The 17,029-nt window shown below is 36.6% G+C and overlaps 1 protein-coding gene across 1 annotated transcript in view; it reads right to left on the bottom strand.

Annotated features, from left to right (window-relative positions):
- Positions 1-17,029, bottom strand: part of PTPRN2 (protein tyrosine phosphatase receptor type N2) — a 717,244-nt gene that overhangs the window by 118,614 nt on the left and 581,601 nt on the right. Inside the window, exon 13 of the mRNA XM_060683595.2 lies at positions 12,954-13,169. Coding sequence (XP_060539578.2) covers positions 12,954-13,169 — 216 coding nt within the window. The remainder of the gene's footprint in view (positions 1-12,953; positions 13,170-17,029) is intronic.

Raw genomic sequence — 17,029 nt, 5'->3', positions numbered from 1 at the left:
TAGTTAAATGACTATAGCTTGTTCCTTCCAGTCTCTATGTAGCTACTTCAGTTCAGGACATAAGGGGTAGCATTTAATCAAACATTTCCTTCTCAACAGTAGCCAAGTAGTATCTTGGAAAGTTTATAAGGCATTAAGACAACATTTCCTTCCCAAGCATTTAAACTTGCTTCGAAGGATGGAGCCTCCAGGAAACTGAATACATAAATTGACTGAAGAGCAAAGTCATTAAAATAATGAAATAATATCTCGCTTTCCGATCCACTTATTTGTTTCAGTAAAAGGAAATCTATGTAAGCAATGGAAAATATTTTTCCTTCATGCTGAACTCAATTTCTATGACTTCATGGATACCCCCAGGTTTTATTTTTGGCAATAATACAGAAACAGATTGACATTCTATTCTCCTGAGGATTTTTTTTCTTCCTAGTCTGGCCTACATCACTGGAATTTCCTGGTGATTTCCCATCCAAGGATAAATGAGAAGTAACATTGTTTTTTCATATCAGTCAAAATCAACAACATGCTAGGTAATATACTTATTGGCACAAGTTGAAAAGCTTGGAAATATAAAAAGGACTGCCAGGAAAATAAAGGAAGTTCCCTACAAACTACTATGGTAAAGTTATTCCAGAGGTGGGCATCACCACTGAAAAGAATCTTTCCTAGAATGCATCAAAATGCCTCATATGGTCAGGGAATATGAGGAACAGCTCTAATAAAACATTCAAAAGAACAGAAATTCACACAATAGAGACAAGGAGTCCTTACAGATTGGCTTTAAAGATAAACTAGGATAGCGAACTGGCTAGAATCCAGTACATCTAGTGAAATATTGGCATAAGATCACTGGTCATGATTATTCATGCTACGGTTACTCCCTCCCTCCAGTGGATTAGTACAATGCACTCTATATGGGACTGCCCTTGAAGAACATCTGGAGACTGTAGATTTAGATTGGCGCTCTGGAATCTACTCTCTTATATGCCATCCTTACTAGCAGGAAGGATTTGATTAAAAATAGTAAAGTGATGGGAATTCTGGTGCAAGAAACCATGCAGTGTTAAGAGGTCTTGATTTTAACTAAAAGCTCAGTAACAAAATAGACATAGACTATCAATTTCAATAACTTCAAATTTCAATTTTAGTAACTGCAAAATGGAAGGTACAACGGAAATAAAACTTTAAAGACAAAGTTGCCATAAGAAACATCTAAGGAAGCCAGTGTAGGCAACTTACAGAGAAGTTGAAACTAAAAATGTGGAAGAAAAGCTAATGACCAAGTAAGTCTATAAAGCTTCAGATAAATAAATGTTGGAATAGGTCAGGAGCAGGGGTGGGCTCTACTTACCTTTACTACTAGTTCGCCACGGGGCCGCGCACTTCGCTTGTGTGCTCTTCTGCACATGCGCAGAAGCATTTTAATGACATCAGGGTGAGTGAGCGGAGTCTCCCGCCAGTTTTACTACTGGTTCTATAGAACCAGTGCGAACCAGGGGCAACCCACCACTGGTCAGGAGGATAAAGTAAGGCAAGAAATAAGCTAAGGTTAGAAAGAGGCAAAATCCAGCAACAAGTTTTTTCAAATATTTCAGTGGCAAGAGGAAGACAAGGGAGATGGTAAGTATCCTGCTTACTCCCCAAATACAGAAATCTTTACAGAACCAAGAGCAAGGAGGAGAACATAAGTCCTATTTTGCCTGTCTTTACATCCAGAAGAAATTGTGATTTTAGTAGCAAAGTCTGGCAACAAACATATCAAGGATGGGTGCAAATACACAGGCCCTGGGGAAATATACTTCAAAATCCTGAAAACACTGGCTAAAGAATTGTTGGGACCACTGTCAGCTATCTGTCAGGAATTCTGGAGAACTGGGGATGTGTCAGAAAATCCAAGAACAACAAATAAGACATCCTTCGATCCCTGTCTTCAAGAAATAAAGAATATCCCATCATTATTTATCTGTGAGTCTAACATGAATACATGAAAAGGTGCTAGAGTAGGTAACAAAGATGCCAGATAAAAATTTTTGCAGACATGCTGTTCGCTAAGTCGCTAAGGCATTGTCAAACATAAGACTTATTAGACAAATCATGTCTCCTTCCTTGTCAAGATAACTACTTGATGGACAAGAGGAATGAATATAATCAACCTTAATTTCAACAAAACTTTTGAGAATATTTCATATGGCACTCTTACTGACAAGCTGTTTAGATATATGGTTTAGATGACATTACAGTATGGTGGGTCTACAATTATAAGTAACCAATGGAACTCCTGGGGGATTTTTCAGGCCCAGTATTATTCATTGACCTTATTAATGACTTGGACAATGGTACTGGTAGGAGAATTATAAAATTTGTCGATGACACAAAATTGTAATGAACATGCAGGATGAAAAATAAAACTAAATCTAATCTGGGTAATGGAACATGAGACAATGGTGTCAGTCTGCTTCTACAAGGCATACTACAGTTTTGGAATGTGTTAAAAGTAACACTATAAGCCTTGTTGCCTGAGAGACTCTATTTGGAATACCACGTGTGATTCAGGGTATTGGTAGGACTCAGTGAAGGACAACAAAAATAATAGAGAAGTATAAGGATATGCTGTATGAGGACACCCTGGAGCTTCTTCATTTTGAGAAGAAAGACTTGAGCAGAGTCATGGAATCAGTGTTCAAATGCATGAAACCATACCATAGATGGCAAATAATTATTTTCCACTAAAAAATAGGATTAGAAATAATGGGCATAAATTGAAGCTAAACAGATTTTGTCTTGATCATATAATTTATACAAAAGTGGAATAGTTTATTTATGAAGTGTGTGGATTCTCCATGCCTACAGGTTATTTTTAAAAAAGAGACTGGATTGCCAATCTCTAAGATGTTTTTTTCTGCAAAACACAAAGGGTTGGACTAGATGTTCCTTCATGTTAGATGCTCCAATTCTACAGTTCTATGGTGAATTCTATGATTCAATGTCTTTCCTCCTCCTCCCTAGATGATCCATGATGGAAGTCATTTAATAATTAAATCAACAACAATTTGTTTTATTTGAGACAACGAAATCCATAAGTCAATATGTGAAATGGCAGTCTCCATAAATTATAGCCAATTATTTCTAGAAAACCATTCTAATATTCAAAGAGAATCCAAAAATGTCTAATCCCTTCTGTGAAGGATGTCACATAAAATAAACTTGATTTTTAATTTTCAGATTCTTACTGAATCATAACAGAGGTACAAATATTCATTTTAAAAAAAGGACTTGTCTTTGCACATAGTCCTAGATCTTTAAAAAAAACAATATTCAGTACTGTCCAGGTAGGGAGTAGGAGGAGTGCTGAGTGGCAATTTTTTCTTTCCAACCTCTCATCTCTTATGGTGTAAAAGAAAAAGGCTGAGTTGGGTACCAAGGCGCACATAGGTGCATTTCCTGGATCCAAGGTCCATACTGAGTTCAAAAGGCAAACAAATCATGTTGGGTTATAATGGGAATCAGAAAAATAACAGCTATTTTAACAACTGATGGTAGATTATGAGTTCCTACATCCAATTTAATTCCCCAAATTTATTGAAAGACATAGAAATCCTTTTTTAAAAAAAAGTTTAACCCAGGAGCAAAATTTTATTGAAGTACTATTGAAGCTGAAATTAATAAAAAAGGAAAAGAAAAATACATGTTTCAGAGTAAAACTGATGCTGAAGTAATCAAAGGAGTCAGCTTCAAAAGAATTTTTTTCTATGAGGAATATCAGATTTTTTTTTTAAAAAAAAAGACAGCTACTTTCATGACACAATAAGCAATAAATAACAGGTGCCAACATTCTGTGTTCTTCAGCATGTTTACCCCTTCTCTTAATATTCTTGATACAATAAACTGAGCTCCAATTAAAATATTTCACACATAGCTAGGATTAATTATCTCTAGAATTTTAAAAGCTATATAGGATTTTCTCTCACACATTTCTTCCATCTTTAAACTATGTTGCTTTGGAAGTGATGTTGGCAGCATATTAAACAAACAAACAAACAAACAAACGTCATAGAACCTCACAACCTCGAATCACATTGCTACAACCACATTTGGTACTAATTTCTTTGAGTCAAGTCACCCAAGTAATCACCACTACTGTGTTTCTCCTGTTAAGTTTCCTGTCTATGATCTAGCCTTAATGCAAAAGTGAGCCACCAGAAACACAGCAAGTTGGAGAGTTGCTTAACTTTATCTATGTATTCTAGAAGCAATGAAGAAGCAATTTTCAAATTTCAGGGAAAGGGAAGATATTTCAATTCTTGTGTGTGTGTGTGTGTGTGTATGTTTATGTATATATACATAAACACATATACACAAGTGATAAACAAAATCTGACTTTTCTTCAAATGAAAAAAAAAATAGAGGCAATACCTTCTGTACATATTTTATTTTGTATGACTCACTTGTATATATACAGTACATGTCTTCATAACTTACATACGCAGTGAAAGAAGATAACTAGAAATACGGGTTTTTTGCCTGATTTTGATAAAGGCAAAAATGGCTAGGGTCCCTGATCTATTTTATCTGCCTTTCTTCTCATTACCTTTTTAGATTTTATGAGGAAACTTGATTTTAGGCACTGAATTGTCCAAAGCACCAAGTTAGTATTTAACCACGAGCAGATACAAACAGACATAAACCTGACCTGACAGAAAAAGATGACTTGCACAGATAAAAGGACAGAACTTTGAAGGAATAATATAAAATAACATTTTATACATGAGGAACAGGGATAGATGAATGAAAGGAATGTATTTGAAATGAAACACAGGAATCCTAAATTACAAAAGAGAAAACTCTTGAAGTGGGAAAGATGACAACAACAACTGGCCTCACAGAGTAAATCAGCCTCATTTGTTCCTCCTTTCTTCAGCACCCCTTCCTTCTCATCTGATCTTTCATCTGAGAGATCGATAAGTTCCAACAAATAATGAGAACATCAGCAGGCAGAAAGAAGGATGTTCCATGTTAGAAATATCTTTAAAGATAATGCTCAACTTTCTCTTCTCTTAAAATTAGGACGTATGCTGCTGATTGTTTGTTCTCACTAGGGGCGATGGAAACATGGGAGAAAAAGGAAAATATTTGTTTCCTTGGGGAAAGATTGATCGGGATATGGAAGCACAGTAGGAATATGGAAGCAGAGTAGTTTTCTGAAATAGACACTGGAATTATAGCAAAATAGAGTATATAAAAAAATAGGGCTGCGTGTAGATCTAGATCAGGGGTGTCAAACTCGATTTCATTGAGGGCTGCATGAGGATTGTGTTTGACCTTGGAGGCTGGCATGGGTGTGGCCAGCTTGACGTCACTCACGTGGTGGGTGCCTGTGGCCTGAGTGCTCTGCCAGCAAAAACGGGGTCCCGAACTCCGTTTTCGGCTGAGACGGCCTCCTGCAATGCCCTGCCAGCAAAAACAGAGCTTGGAAGGGTTGAGTTTTCACTGGCAGAGGCCTTCGCTATTTCCAGGGCTCCCCCACAGGTCAGATCTAAGCATCCCATGGGCAGGATCTGGCCCCCGGGCCTTGAGTTTGATACCCCTGACCTAGATTCTCCAAAGTGTTCAATATTGGACTCGAAGAGTTGACTGGATTATCCATAATTGCTATTATTATTCATAATATCAATAGTTAAAGTAGCATTTACTAAATTATTTTCATAGAATAAAATGTGTGGGTTGATAAACAATCTGAAACTTCATAAAGAGGATGATGAGTTTAAGAATTTGGAATCTCTGTTTAGATGCTAAATTTTATAAGTATTTAGTAAGCCTTAAGTAAAAAACCCTAAAAAGCTAAGCCTGGTTCATTTACTAATCTTATGTAGACAGTTTATGTAAAACTATAAAGAGATATACCTAGGATGGCCATACCAAGAGGCAGGGGAATGGGTGATTAGATGAGCTATGTATATATCATGTGATCAGACAAAAGATATTGTTGTGAATATCCTAGAACTAGATTTGGCAGAGCTATCCAAACAAATAGAGGGTAACAAATTACAAGTAAAAATAACAAATTATTTTTCCCAGCTGAATTTCTATGGTGTTTTGGGACCAAAATCAGGTAGAAACATCATTAGCCTTCCTCAAACCTACACATAGAGATATCCCAGGAGGGTAGAGCTCACTTAAGAGCTCAGGCTGATAAATGTAGGAAGTCCAGAAAAGCACTCCTAGGTGAAGTATCGGTGGATAGCAATGGGATCCACAAAATCGGTGAGAAGAAAGAGAGACAGTAACATCATCACATATTACAACATACATTAAAAAAACCCTGATGCCTGTAAAGTAAGGTATTATTGATACATATTTAATAGATAAAGAAGACTACAATTCAATTCATGTTCTTGTGAAAGTAATTTTTTTCCAGTGTGAAAACACACATTTCATGTTTCTCAAGTTATGCAGAAAGAATGCATGGGCAAATTAGAAGAGAAGCAAAAGGCACTGGGAACCAGAGAAAGTAAATTTTTGGGAAGATGAAAATATACAGCATTCAATATACATGCCTGAGGTATTCAATATGCAAGTTCAGACTAAACAGCAGTGGTCTTAATCTTTGCTTACCTAGCTCATAAATGTTTTAGGATCTGTATTACCAAATGATAGGAATTTTGCACAGAGCAAAATAGTTGGGGTCTGTATATACAGTATGTAACGGTAACACCTACTGCAAGTGACTCAACCATTTGCGTCAGAAAGACGGAGCTAGAGACTTACACAAACTTTTAGTGCAATGAAAGCTAGAATCAGACTAACAGCTACTGCAGAATAAAATCCCAGCAGTTCTGGCAAAATAATTTAGAACCAGGACAGTGTTGGCTATTCTGGCTTGCCTCAAGGAATGAAAAAGAAAAGTGCCAAAATATCTATTACCAGCTGCTTTCCCCTCCTGTCATTAAAAAGTAGGCCAAACACAAATATCTAAATAAGAAAAGTTTATTTCATGAATATAAACATTCCTGCAAAGTCCAGGGGTGTTTTTAAGAGCAAATCTTGAAATATAATGAATACTACCTTAATTTAAAGTCTTTTTTTAGTTTCTATTCCTGTTCATTTTCCTCACAACACTAATATATTTTAATTTATTAGCCACAAAAAATATGAGTGAATGGACTTGTTAAGCATTCATTGATTTAATAAATATATAAAGCAAAGAAGATAGATACTTTGAGGTTAAGTACTATAATATATACACTACATAGTATATATAATACTATATGCTTCCCAGATATCTGACTCAATTTACTTAGTTGCTTCTTTCTCTTTGTACATTTCAGTTTTCCACAAAGGAATGTTGTTTTACAACCAACTCTTTTGTGTTTTTTTTTATTACAACTGACTTGGTAGTTGGAACTACACAAAAAAATCCCTGACATGGGAACCAATAAAGGCATAATTGTAACTCTTCCTGTTACTAATATTTTAAATTAGGAGTAATTAATACTAAAAACACTTTGGAAAAAGAATTTTGTGAGAATGGCAAAAAGAATTCTATTGAGGATATAATTTTTCTATATGTCTTATATCTTAGAATATCAAATCTCAAATAATGATATTACTCACCATGCAGAAGCTTTTGATAAATATCATGAAAAATGAAGCATAAAAAAGTAAAGCATTTTTGCATCAAGAGTATCACATTTTACAACACAATATAAATGAACAAAATACCATCCACTGTATTTTAGTATTTTAGCTATATTGGTCTGATCAACTTGATACCAGCCGATTTTACTTAAATATCAGGTTCAGAAACTGTTAATAAATATGCCCAACTATTCAATGTAAATGCTTCTTTTTGATTCAGGCAATTAGTTTAATTTTAGTTAAGTTAGTGTAGTTAAAACAGCATGCACAGTAATTAATCATTCATGTCCATCCCACAGAATATGATTATAATTGCACATTAATCACTCATACTTTTATAAAAACTCAGATTTATGGTGATTTTTTAAAAAGATGCAAACTGTTTTAACTCAGTGGGATTGCAAAATAAATATACTAACCAGACTAGTTCCATTCTGTCATTTGGACTAGGAGAGATATTTTCATGACAGAATAAAATTAAGTCAATACACTAGTTCAGTAATTAAAAAAAAAAATCCAAGAGGCAATCATACCATTTTTCTATTAATGCTCAGTTTTCCTCTTCTTAGTCCATTCAGTGCACCTCCATAGATCTACAAGTACATTCATAATGGAGTATTCGATAGGTCTCAAGCTAGAGCAATTCTCCAAGTGTTCAGCATTTTGAATATACCAACATGTCAGATGCTATTTGCCTGGTTATTTGATGCAATTGCAAAATAATAATTTTCCCTAGCTTATTAGATTCCAATTGCCTATAAGGTTTCTGTTCTATTTTAGAACAAGTAGATATGTGTGTATAATATGTATTACAATATACATATTTGGGCACATACGAACACTTGATGTTTTAAAACATATTTATAAGCTGCCTACAGGAATGTGGAATTATTTAACATAAGAACTGTTATTCATAAATTTAAACAAATGAGCTGGGCAAGAGAATAAACACAAACCTTGTGATCCGCCTTGCTCTTTGTTGAATCATCCTAAATATTATTTGTGTTAACTCGTTATTAAGTTCAAATGAGCAAAGAAAGTTCTAAAGCAACTGGTGTATTTCAGCTTAAAGGTAAGTATAGTGTATGAGTTCAGCATAATGTTATTTAGTAAAAAGATTAATCCTCCTCAGAGGAAGAATATTTTATTGACAATTCCAAATGTCCAAAGAGCTTGTGTTCACTAATGAATGTTTCTAAGAATGTTTCTAGAATGTATATATGTATGTACATATCTCCTTTCTACCTATTTACCTATCTATCTACCTATTTAACAAATAAATAAATTGGCTATCATCATTGCCCAGTATAGTATTTTGGCAGGCAAGAGTCAAAAGAAATAGTGGAGTTAGAATCATATAAACAGCTCTTGGAACAATAGATCATCCCTAAAGAGCAGCAGTAATCAATACACTTCCATTAATAAATTGCTCACTGATGATGACATCAATGACAATGAAAATATGCAATCACTATTATTTACATATTGTTCCCGTTGCACTCCATGCTTAAATGCCTTACCCCGATACCATCATATGGCTTCTATATATATGGAGGTTAAAGTCTGTAAAATATCAAGTATCCCTTAAAGACATTTTAGTGGTTTCATCACCAACCTGCCAAAAATCAAAGAGGAAAATAGAATTCCCAGGATACTAGACTGGCTCTACTTATAGAAACTGAAAGGAAGCCATAACAGCAGCAACAATCGCAGTAAACAAACAAGTAAAGCAAAACAAAGGAAGCAATAAGAATTTGTTTTAATGCCATGATTCTGATACTGGTTTAAACATATTGCTCTTTGTGCAGCTAAGTAAGTATATGACTATATAAAACGGACAGAAAAGTAGATGCAGTTTGTCCACATGTATACTGAACATACAATAATTAATATATCCTTGTATTTCATATGGGTTATGGAAAGAAAAACTTGAGAAATCAAGTAATATGTTTTTTTCAAAGAACTAAGATGCATCTATTATGAGCCCTGTACAAAAATAAAAATAATCAAATCAAACAAAATTCATAACTATATGACTATATCTAACAATTCTCTAATCCCTAAATACAATCTCAAATGTTCAAAACAATTTCTAATTCAGCTTACCTCATATTTTAATATATATATATGCTGAAAAGTTGTTCCACGGCTGACCGTTTTGATTTGTTTAATTTATTAACATCATCCTAATGCTCTGGATCCTGTTGCCAAAGCATACCATATATGTATAAATATTTATGTTGGGAAGAAAATAACTACTGATTGGTGCAACATAGACTTACATTTCATCACCTGTATTGTGTTTCTCTACAACTAGGGTCAATGTGAGTGCCACCATTATTTCAAAGAGCTTTCAGGAGCTTATATGCACATTAACTTCAACTGATGTTTCACCATTGATTTCACTCTAAAATAAAATCTTGAATAATGTGTCATGCAAATATTCTCTTATTGTTAAAATAATTTACAATATTTTATCCTCTCTTTTCTCCTGCCAGTAGCATAATAATCCAAGTAGGATCATATCTTCTAACTATTGCCAAGGGATCATTTCTAATTAAACTCCCATATTTGAATTATAAAGACTAAAGGTAGTGAAGGCTTAATTTTTAAAAACAAAAATAGGCTGTGGTTTCTTTAACTCAACATCTGAGTAAGAGTCACTACAACTATTCTTGCCAGTTAAATGTATCCAATTTATCTTCTGCTTAATTTTCATCATATAGAAAAATAATTTAAGTATTTAACTGAATTTGAATTAAATCAGTAAATTACTGGGAAAATTACTTGAGTAAATTACTGGGAAAGATCAAAAGAAAAAGCTGTAAGTGAAATATTGTACACAGAACAGTTCTAAGCATAATTTTTCAGAGATAAATGTTCCTTAGATCAATAAATGTATTCTTGATAAACTTAGGATCAGCCAATAAAAACTTGCTAGTAAGAAATGAGTTTTTTTTTTTAAAAAAAAGAATTGCTTCTATGGTATTCTACTATTCCAAGACTAACAAGCTTTTCCCTCTTCAACACCCCCAGGCAAAATTAGAAAATGAGTACCCATACCAGTACTTTCTTTATATGATAGAAACCCTATTATGCAAGCACCAGTTTTCTATGTTCTTTGTAACACTGTTAAGTCACTCTTATAGCCCCAGGTCAACTCTGCCACACTAAACAGCACACCCATTAATCCAAACTTCCAATTATGAAAATCTTTTGAATGATCTCCCTGTGGCTATTTGAACACATGAAGTTGTCCTGTACTTGTTTTGATGAGGTGAGAGAAGGGGAGATTTCTATTCTCTCAATATTTTCACAGATTCTTTGTGAAAGTGAGCAAAACAATCACATTAATGTACATGAAAGGATTATTGTTCACTAGAATCCACAGTATGGAACTTTGGAACTTATTATACCTGGGAGCAAAAGAACAGAGGAGTTATTAAATTACTATGTGGTAAAGACAACATAGACATTAAAATTTTATAACAATATTTGGTTAGAATCTTATATATGATGAATTTAAAAACAGGAATTAGGTTGCTTCCCAAAGATGAGAATAAAGCCCTCTTCAAAATACATTTTTAAATTCCAACTGTCAAATCAATTCCCTTATCACAATTGTTTTAACAATTAATGGGTACGGGACTACACTGGTGATATTAGGGAAAACTCAAGATCATAATTAAAATTTATTAGATCTGGGCTGCACTTCTTATACTCATTTACCTCTAATTAAACCCTGTTGAATCTAATGAGACTTACCTTTGAGCTGACGCAATTAGGACCATAGTATTAAAACGCTTTTTTTTAAAAAAAAGAAAAGTATATGGAATTATAGCTTGGTTTAGCAATTTAAAAAGGATAATAAATGACAATACAAGAATTGAAGCTTAAATTTCATTTAGCATCTGGAATATAGATTCCTAGTAAACAATACAAAACTCATTATAAAATCAATATCAACTTAACCAGTGTGCCCAAGAGAAATAGCAAAAAGGTCATTCCCAGAAACTCAAACAATTTTCCTGCTGGAAGAGAAAGATTTTAATTACAGATATTATTAACCAGACCTGTCACTGAGAGGTTATTCTGTTATTCTTTTATTTATCACAAATAAGTATAATTACTTTCAAATTATTAATTTTATCAGCTTTATTAGAATAAGAGATGTTGTATTGATTTAAATATATCTTAAAAATAGCTAAAAAGTTTTCATCAAATGAATTGAACTAGTTTAATTGTTTATATGTTGTTTCGGTATTAGTTTCCGTTCAGATAGCTTTATTTCGCTAGAAATTCTTTTTCTTGTCTTCTCCTGTCATAAGATTTTCTCTGAACATTACATTATTTCTATTTTTCTTCCTATACTTAGAATTAAGGTTAAGGGTTCTTCCTCTGAAACAGTAATAATGGGCATTTATTTGGACATATTACTATTATTGAAAATGTCATTTTTCAGACAACACAATGTAAAAAATACATGTAACGACACAAAAAGTTTTTAAAATATTTCATTATCTGAATGCACAATTCTCTGTTTAAAGATGTGTTTTAGCATTTATACATTAAAGAAGTTTCATAGCCATTGCTGAGTAACTATATGGTTTGTTTAATTATATAGCAATGCAGACAACAAAAGATATGGACTGCCTATTATAAATAGGTTTCAGTTCTCAGAAAGTTTCTGAAACATTGAAGTTTTATCCTAAATTGTTTATAATTTACTGCAAAAGATTTATCTATTTTCATGCCTTCAGTCTATTAAGTGCCTCATTCCCAGAATAAAACATGCTTGTTGTATTCTAGCTTCTACAAATGTATTAACATTATATTCCAATTTATCTGAATAATGGAGAAACTGACATCTCTACAGGTCAAAGTTTATTTTCATATCAGAACTTCAAGAATTTAATGATTCAAAAAGAAAAAAGAGATACTTTCAAATAACTGCATTATCCATGCCTAATAAATATTGTTGTTTTAATATTTACTATGCAATGACAAACACTACATATTAATCTTATTTTTTCCAGAGGTATTTCAATTGGCAATAGCATTTTTTAATGTTTCTAATTAAAGACATATTTACAGCAAACTACAAAAATAGACAAGATTAATAACCAGCAATAAAAAGTTGTTACAGTCTATCGGGGAATATTAATGGAAGAACACCCAATAAGGCATTGTTTAAAGAAAAATATTTACCTCAGCTATAAATAAATAAAAGCAGCACTCCCTCACATGTGGGAAAATAATTAACGTTTAAATATCCAACAAAAAGAAAGAATTGATGGAGTGGAGAAAGTCACATTTACCTGATAAGTGGCAGTAGCATCCGAGCTGGGATCAGAGCCTAGGTTTGTCAACTTCTCCTTTAGTTTGTGATGAGAGCCATGGCGGAAGCAGTAGATCACTCCAGAAGTCATAAGGACTCCCAAAATGCAAGCAATGGAGAGGAGTGACAGTATGATAAATTTGGTGGTATCTTTCTCTTCCTGAGCATGGTGAGGCAAATGTTCCAGCTTGTTTTTCTACATCAGTATAAAAAAAAGGAAGGGGGGTTGATATGCTTTAGAATTTATTTATTATCTACTATAACATTTTTAATCCTGCTAGAGAGAGAATTCTTAATTGAACATAGCTGTTATTTTTTATTAAAAGGATAAAATTGCAGCATTTGCAATTATTTTTGTCGAAACAGATCTCAGTTCTTTATATTTACATATATACATGCACACAAACACATGCACACATACAACTGAGTTGAGTAAGTTTTGTTTTCTACTTATATATTTTGAAAAACACTAAATGGAGGCATTCTAAAAGAAGAATCATTAAATTTGGAGACTGCAAATCCTACTTGTCTATAGCCTTAAACAATACAAAAGCGAAATAAAATGCCCTAAAATGAATGCAAACAGTCAAATTAACTTTCCCAAATAATAACCTTTTCTGTCTTTTAAGTTAAAAAGATAACACCATTTTGATAACACTCACTGTTTATGCCTTTAAAAAAATAATTCAACTGTTTGTTGGATTGTGCAAAATTGGTTTTAGAAAGGAAATATTCCAACAATAAGCTTAACTATCTTATAGTCAGCTTTCCTCATGATACTTTTACAAGTGGGAAGTAGATTTTTTGTTTGATTTATCATCCCGAATGTTCAAATAGTTTCTCCCCAAAAAAATTCTATTTGTTATTTTTATTTATGGAGAAGAATTTTCACGTGGGAAAGCAAAATATATCTTTCTTTTCGCCCTTTTTGTTCACAGAATCAAATAAAATTTAGTCTTTCTCTTTTCTAAGGAAAAGGAGGAGAGGGAAAGGGAAACGTTTCAAACTTAATTCAATGTTGCCTTTTAAATTATGCGCGAGTGTATGTCTATGTCCGCGCGGAGCAACAAAAAGGAAGAAATACAAAGTGATGCATTTTGTGCTCCACTCGCACAAAAGTTGTCCAATAATTTCCCCTCATTAGCTTCATTATAAGCTATATTAGCAACAATTAAAATCGCAACCTGACTATGAAAAAGCGAGACACGGAAGATTGCAGGCGCGCTCATTTGGCCAGCGCTTCACATTTACCAGGGAAATGAATGGAAAAGCCCGCCCCTGCTTCAGCTCCGGCCCGCTTCAAGATGCGAACAATTAGCCAAGTCCTCTTCACTGCCTCATTTCGTGGACTAACCACACGGATCTTTCCCCCCTCACTGCCAGGTTCGACCTATTCATTATCACGCCTATCTTCAGTAATTTTCTACTCTGCATTCAGCTACTCTCCATTTAATTTTCTCCCGGAGAGCCACGTTCACAAGCGGCCCTTGTATATAAGCCCCGAGCGGGTTTTTTTTTCTCTTTGCTTGCTTTCTTTCTCCCTTTTATTTCCTTCTTTTTTTTGTCCTGCCTCTATCTTAGGGAAGCCGCTGAAGTAATTAGAGCCGCGTCTTGGCGGGCTTGCCATTAATTAGCCTTCTTGCTCAGCCGTAGTTCTACGGCCTCGCGAGTGACCCCGGCTTAAAAGAAAGGGAGAGGCAGGTCCGGAGACTCTTCCGCGCCTTGTTGCGAAGAGCGAGGCTTGCTGGCGAGGAGACAGCACTAGAGGCCAGAGGCGCGCACCCTCGCCGGCTTCTCAGGGAGGGGCGGCCGTGGCTAGCTGCTCGCGCCACTTTCGCTGTCAAGCTAAATGAAGTCGAAGCTAACTCCTCTCCTGCCGCCGCTACAAAGCGCTGGGGCAACAGGGAAAGACGTGCGTGCGCTCCCTCTTCCTCCCGCCCCCTCGCCAACGGGAGGAGTGTCTTTCCAAATCTCCACCTGTCTCGTCCCTTTCTCCAGGCGCGGAGAGGAGTGGGATAGGGACCCCAGAGCCACCCCTCAAGAACAGGCGCTCGGCCGGGTCTCCTTAGGACCACTTTCATCCCGACGCCGAACTCCCTTTCGGTCGTGATTGCCGGGAAGGAAGCGGCTCAAAGGAAATATCTTCATTGCGGGGGGTGCTGGGAAAGGGGAGGGTGTGGATACCTAGGCTCCGTTTGGCAGAGAAGGAAGTTAAGTTCCATCAGCCACTTCCCAGAATTTACGCGTTTCACTGAAATAGGCTTACTTCGAAAGCGTAGCTGGAAGCAACGCGGTTTGGAAAAGTCCCTCTCGACCGTGGCGGGCTCTGCCTCCGATGAAGGCAGAAAACGACCTGTCTCAAGATCCCGTGGATAACTTTGATTCAGGCAGTCGAATTCCACGCTCGTTCCCTCTCTCCGCAAAGCGAAGGAATTGCAGAGAGGCGCTGCCGAGCCAAGAATAGGGCTTCAGCGGACGCAATTCCTAATAAATGCATTATATGCAGAGAAATGCACGCCACAACCAGCGAATCGCGTTTTCCAAGGAACCGACGAAACCCCGGCCGGCTGTTTAGCCGGTTGCCGAAGGAAAGGAGCAAGGTATACGGCTGCCCAAAAGTTCCTTCCTTTTGTGCAGCAAGGCGGCAGGGTCAGTTTCCGTAGCAGTAATGAAGGAGAAAAGCCCAGCAGTGGAGAAGCGGTCCCGGTCCCGCTGTGAAAGCAGGCTGCAAAGAAGCGCTCTGGCTAAGCCTCCGGTGCGGGCGCGTTTTCTGGTAACACTTGCAGTCTGCGCGGACTGCCATCCCGCTGCGAGGCAACTTTTCTTTCCCAACTGAAGCCAAGGAGGCTTCGGAGGCAGCTCTCCTCGATCTGGGCAGGGCGAGTACCCGAGAGAGGCGCGCTCTCTGGCTGCCCATTTCCCAGTGCCACCCAACGCCCTCGCGGAAAAGGGTGTTTTCTTCAACTTCTCAAAGCTCTTTAAGCCAGATTTTCCCACTCGCCCGGCGTTTGCTTTTCTTGGAAAGAGAGGTCCGCTGTTGTAGGTCGGCCTCCTCTTCCCGTAGCATTTGCTCTCTGGAGACAAGCAAGTCCCCTGGGACTACAGCCTAAAGACCTGGCCTTAACTTTAACCGTTAGCATTTCGCTGAATGGCCTCCAACCTCCTGGAAGTGGCCATTTCCGCTTAAATAGGAGCGTCCAAAAATTGGCCAGATTCGCCCCCTCTCTATCCTTCAGGCGGGGCGGTGCTGCGCAAAAGATCCTTCCACTTTCCGGAGCGGCCGGACCAACCGCTTCGAAAGCATCCCAACGCTTCCCCGGCAGCTGTGCTGTGCATCCACAGCAAAGCGAAGGGAAAAGCCTTCCTATTCTTCTCCAGAATTTGATGCGTGGCCGGGTCTGTGATAGATTTAGCCCTCATCAGCACCTACTGCAGCGCAATTCGATATGTGAACCCCAGCTTTGAAGAGAAGCCATCCTTGATATTCTATCGAGCCCGCCTCCCTTAAGTGCTGTTCAACAGTTGATATCTTAGATGGGGAGGAACTACGCGCGCCCCTCCTATTTTGTCTACACACTACTCTTTTTCTGTAGCGCGCGCACCAACACACCAATGGCGGTTGCTAAGGGAACTTTACGTTTGCATCTGATCCTCTCTTGAGGGTTTCTAAGATTCGGATCCTAAGCCCACACTTCATGGATAAGATGGATACTCACTGGCTCTGCAAGACAGGCTTCTCAGCAGCAGGGTGCAAGATTACCTTGTAATTAGTTTTCCTTACTACTGACCTTTTTAAGATTTCACTACCAAGCACACAATAGTTAAGGGAAACCCACCAAGTGCCACAAGCCTTTGTAGTTAACACCTGCAAATCAAAGTTTCTAAGAGGGTGTTACTCAGAAATAAGTTATCTGCACAGAATCAGATAAAGCACCTTGCCCAAGAAAGCTCAGGGAAAAGGGTTTCTTTTTATTTCTGGTCATGTGAATTTAGACTTGCAAGTTAAATAGAATCAGACTGAGATTGATACATTCAGGGAATGCTAGCTTCACAAGT

Source organism: Pantherophis guttatus, chromosome 4 (assembly GCF_059756535.1).
Source record: "Pantherophis guttatus breed Tessera chromosome 4, ASM5975653v1, whole genome shotgun sequence".
Lineage (NCBI taxonomy): Eukaryota > Metazoa > Chordata > Lepidosauria > Squamata > Colubridae > Pantherophis > Pantherophis guttatus.
This window is presented reverse-complemented; position numbering and strand designations above follow the sequence as displayed.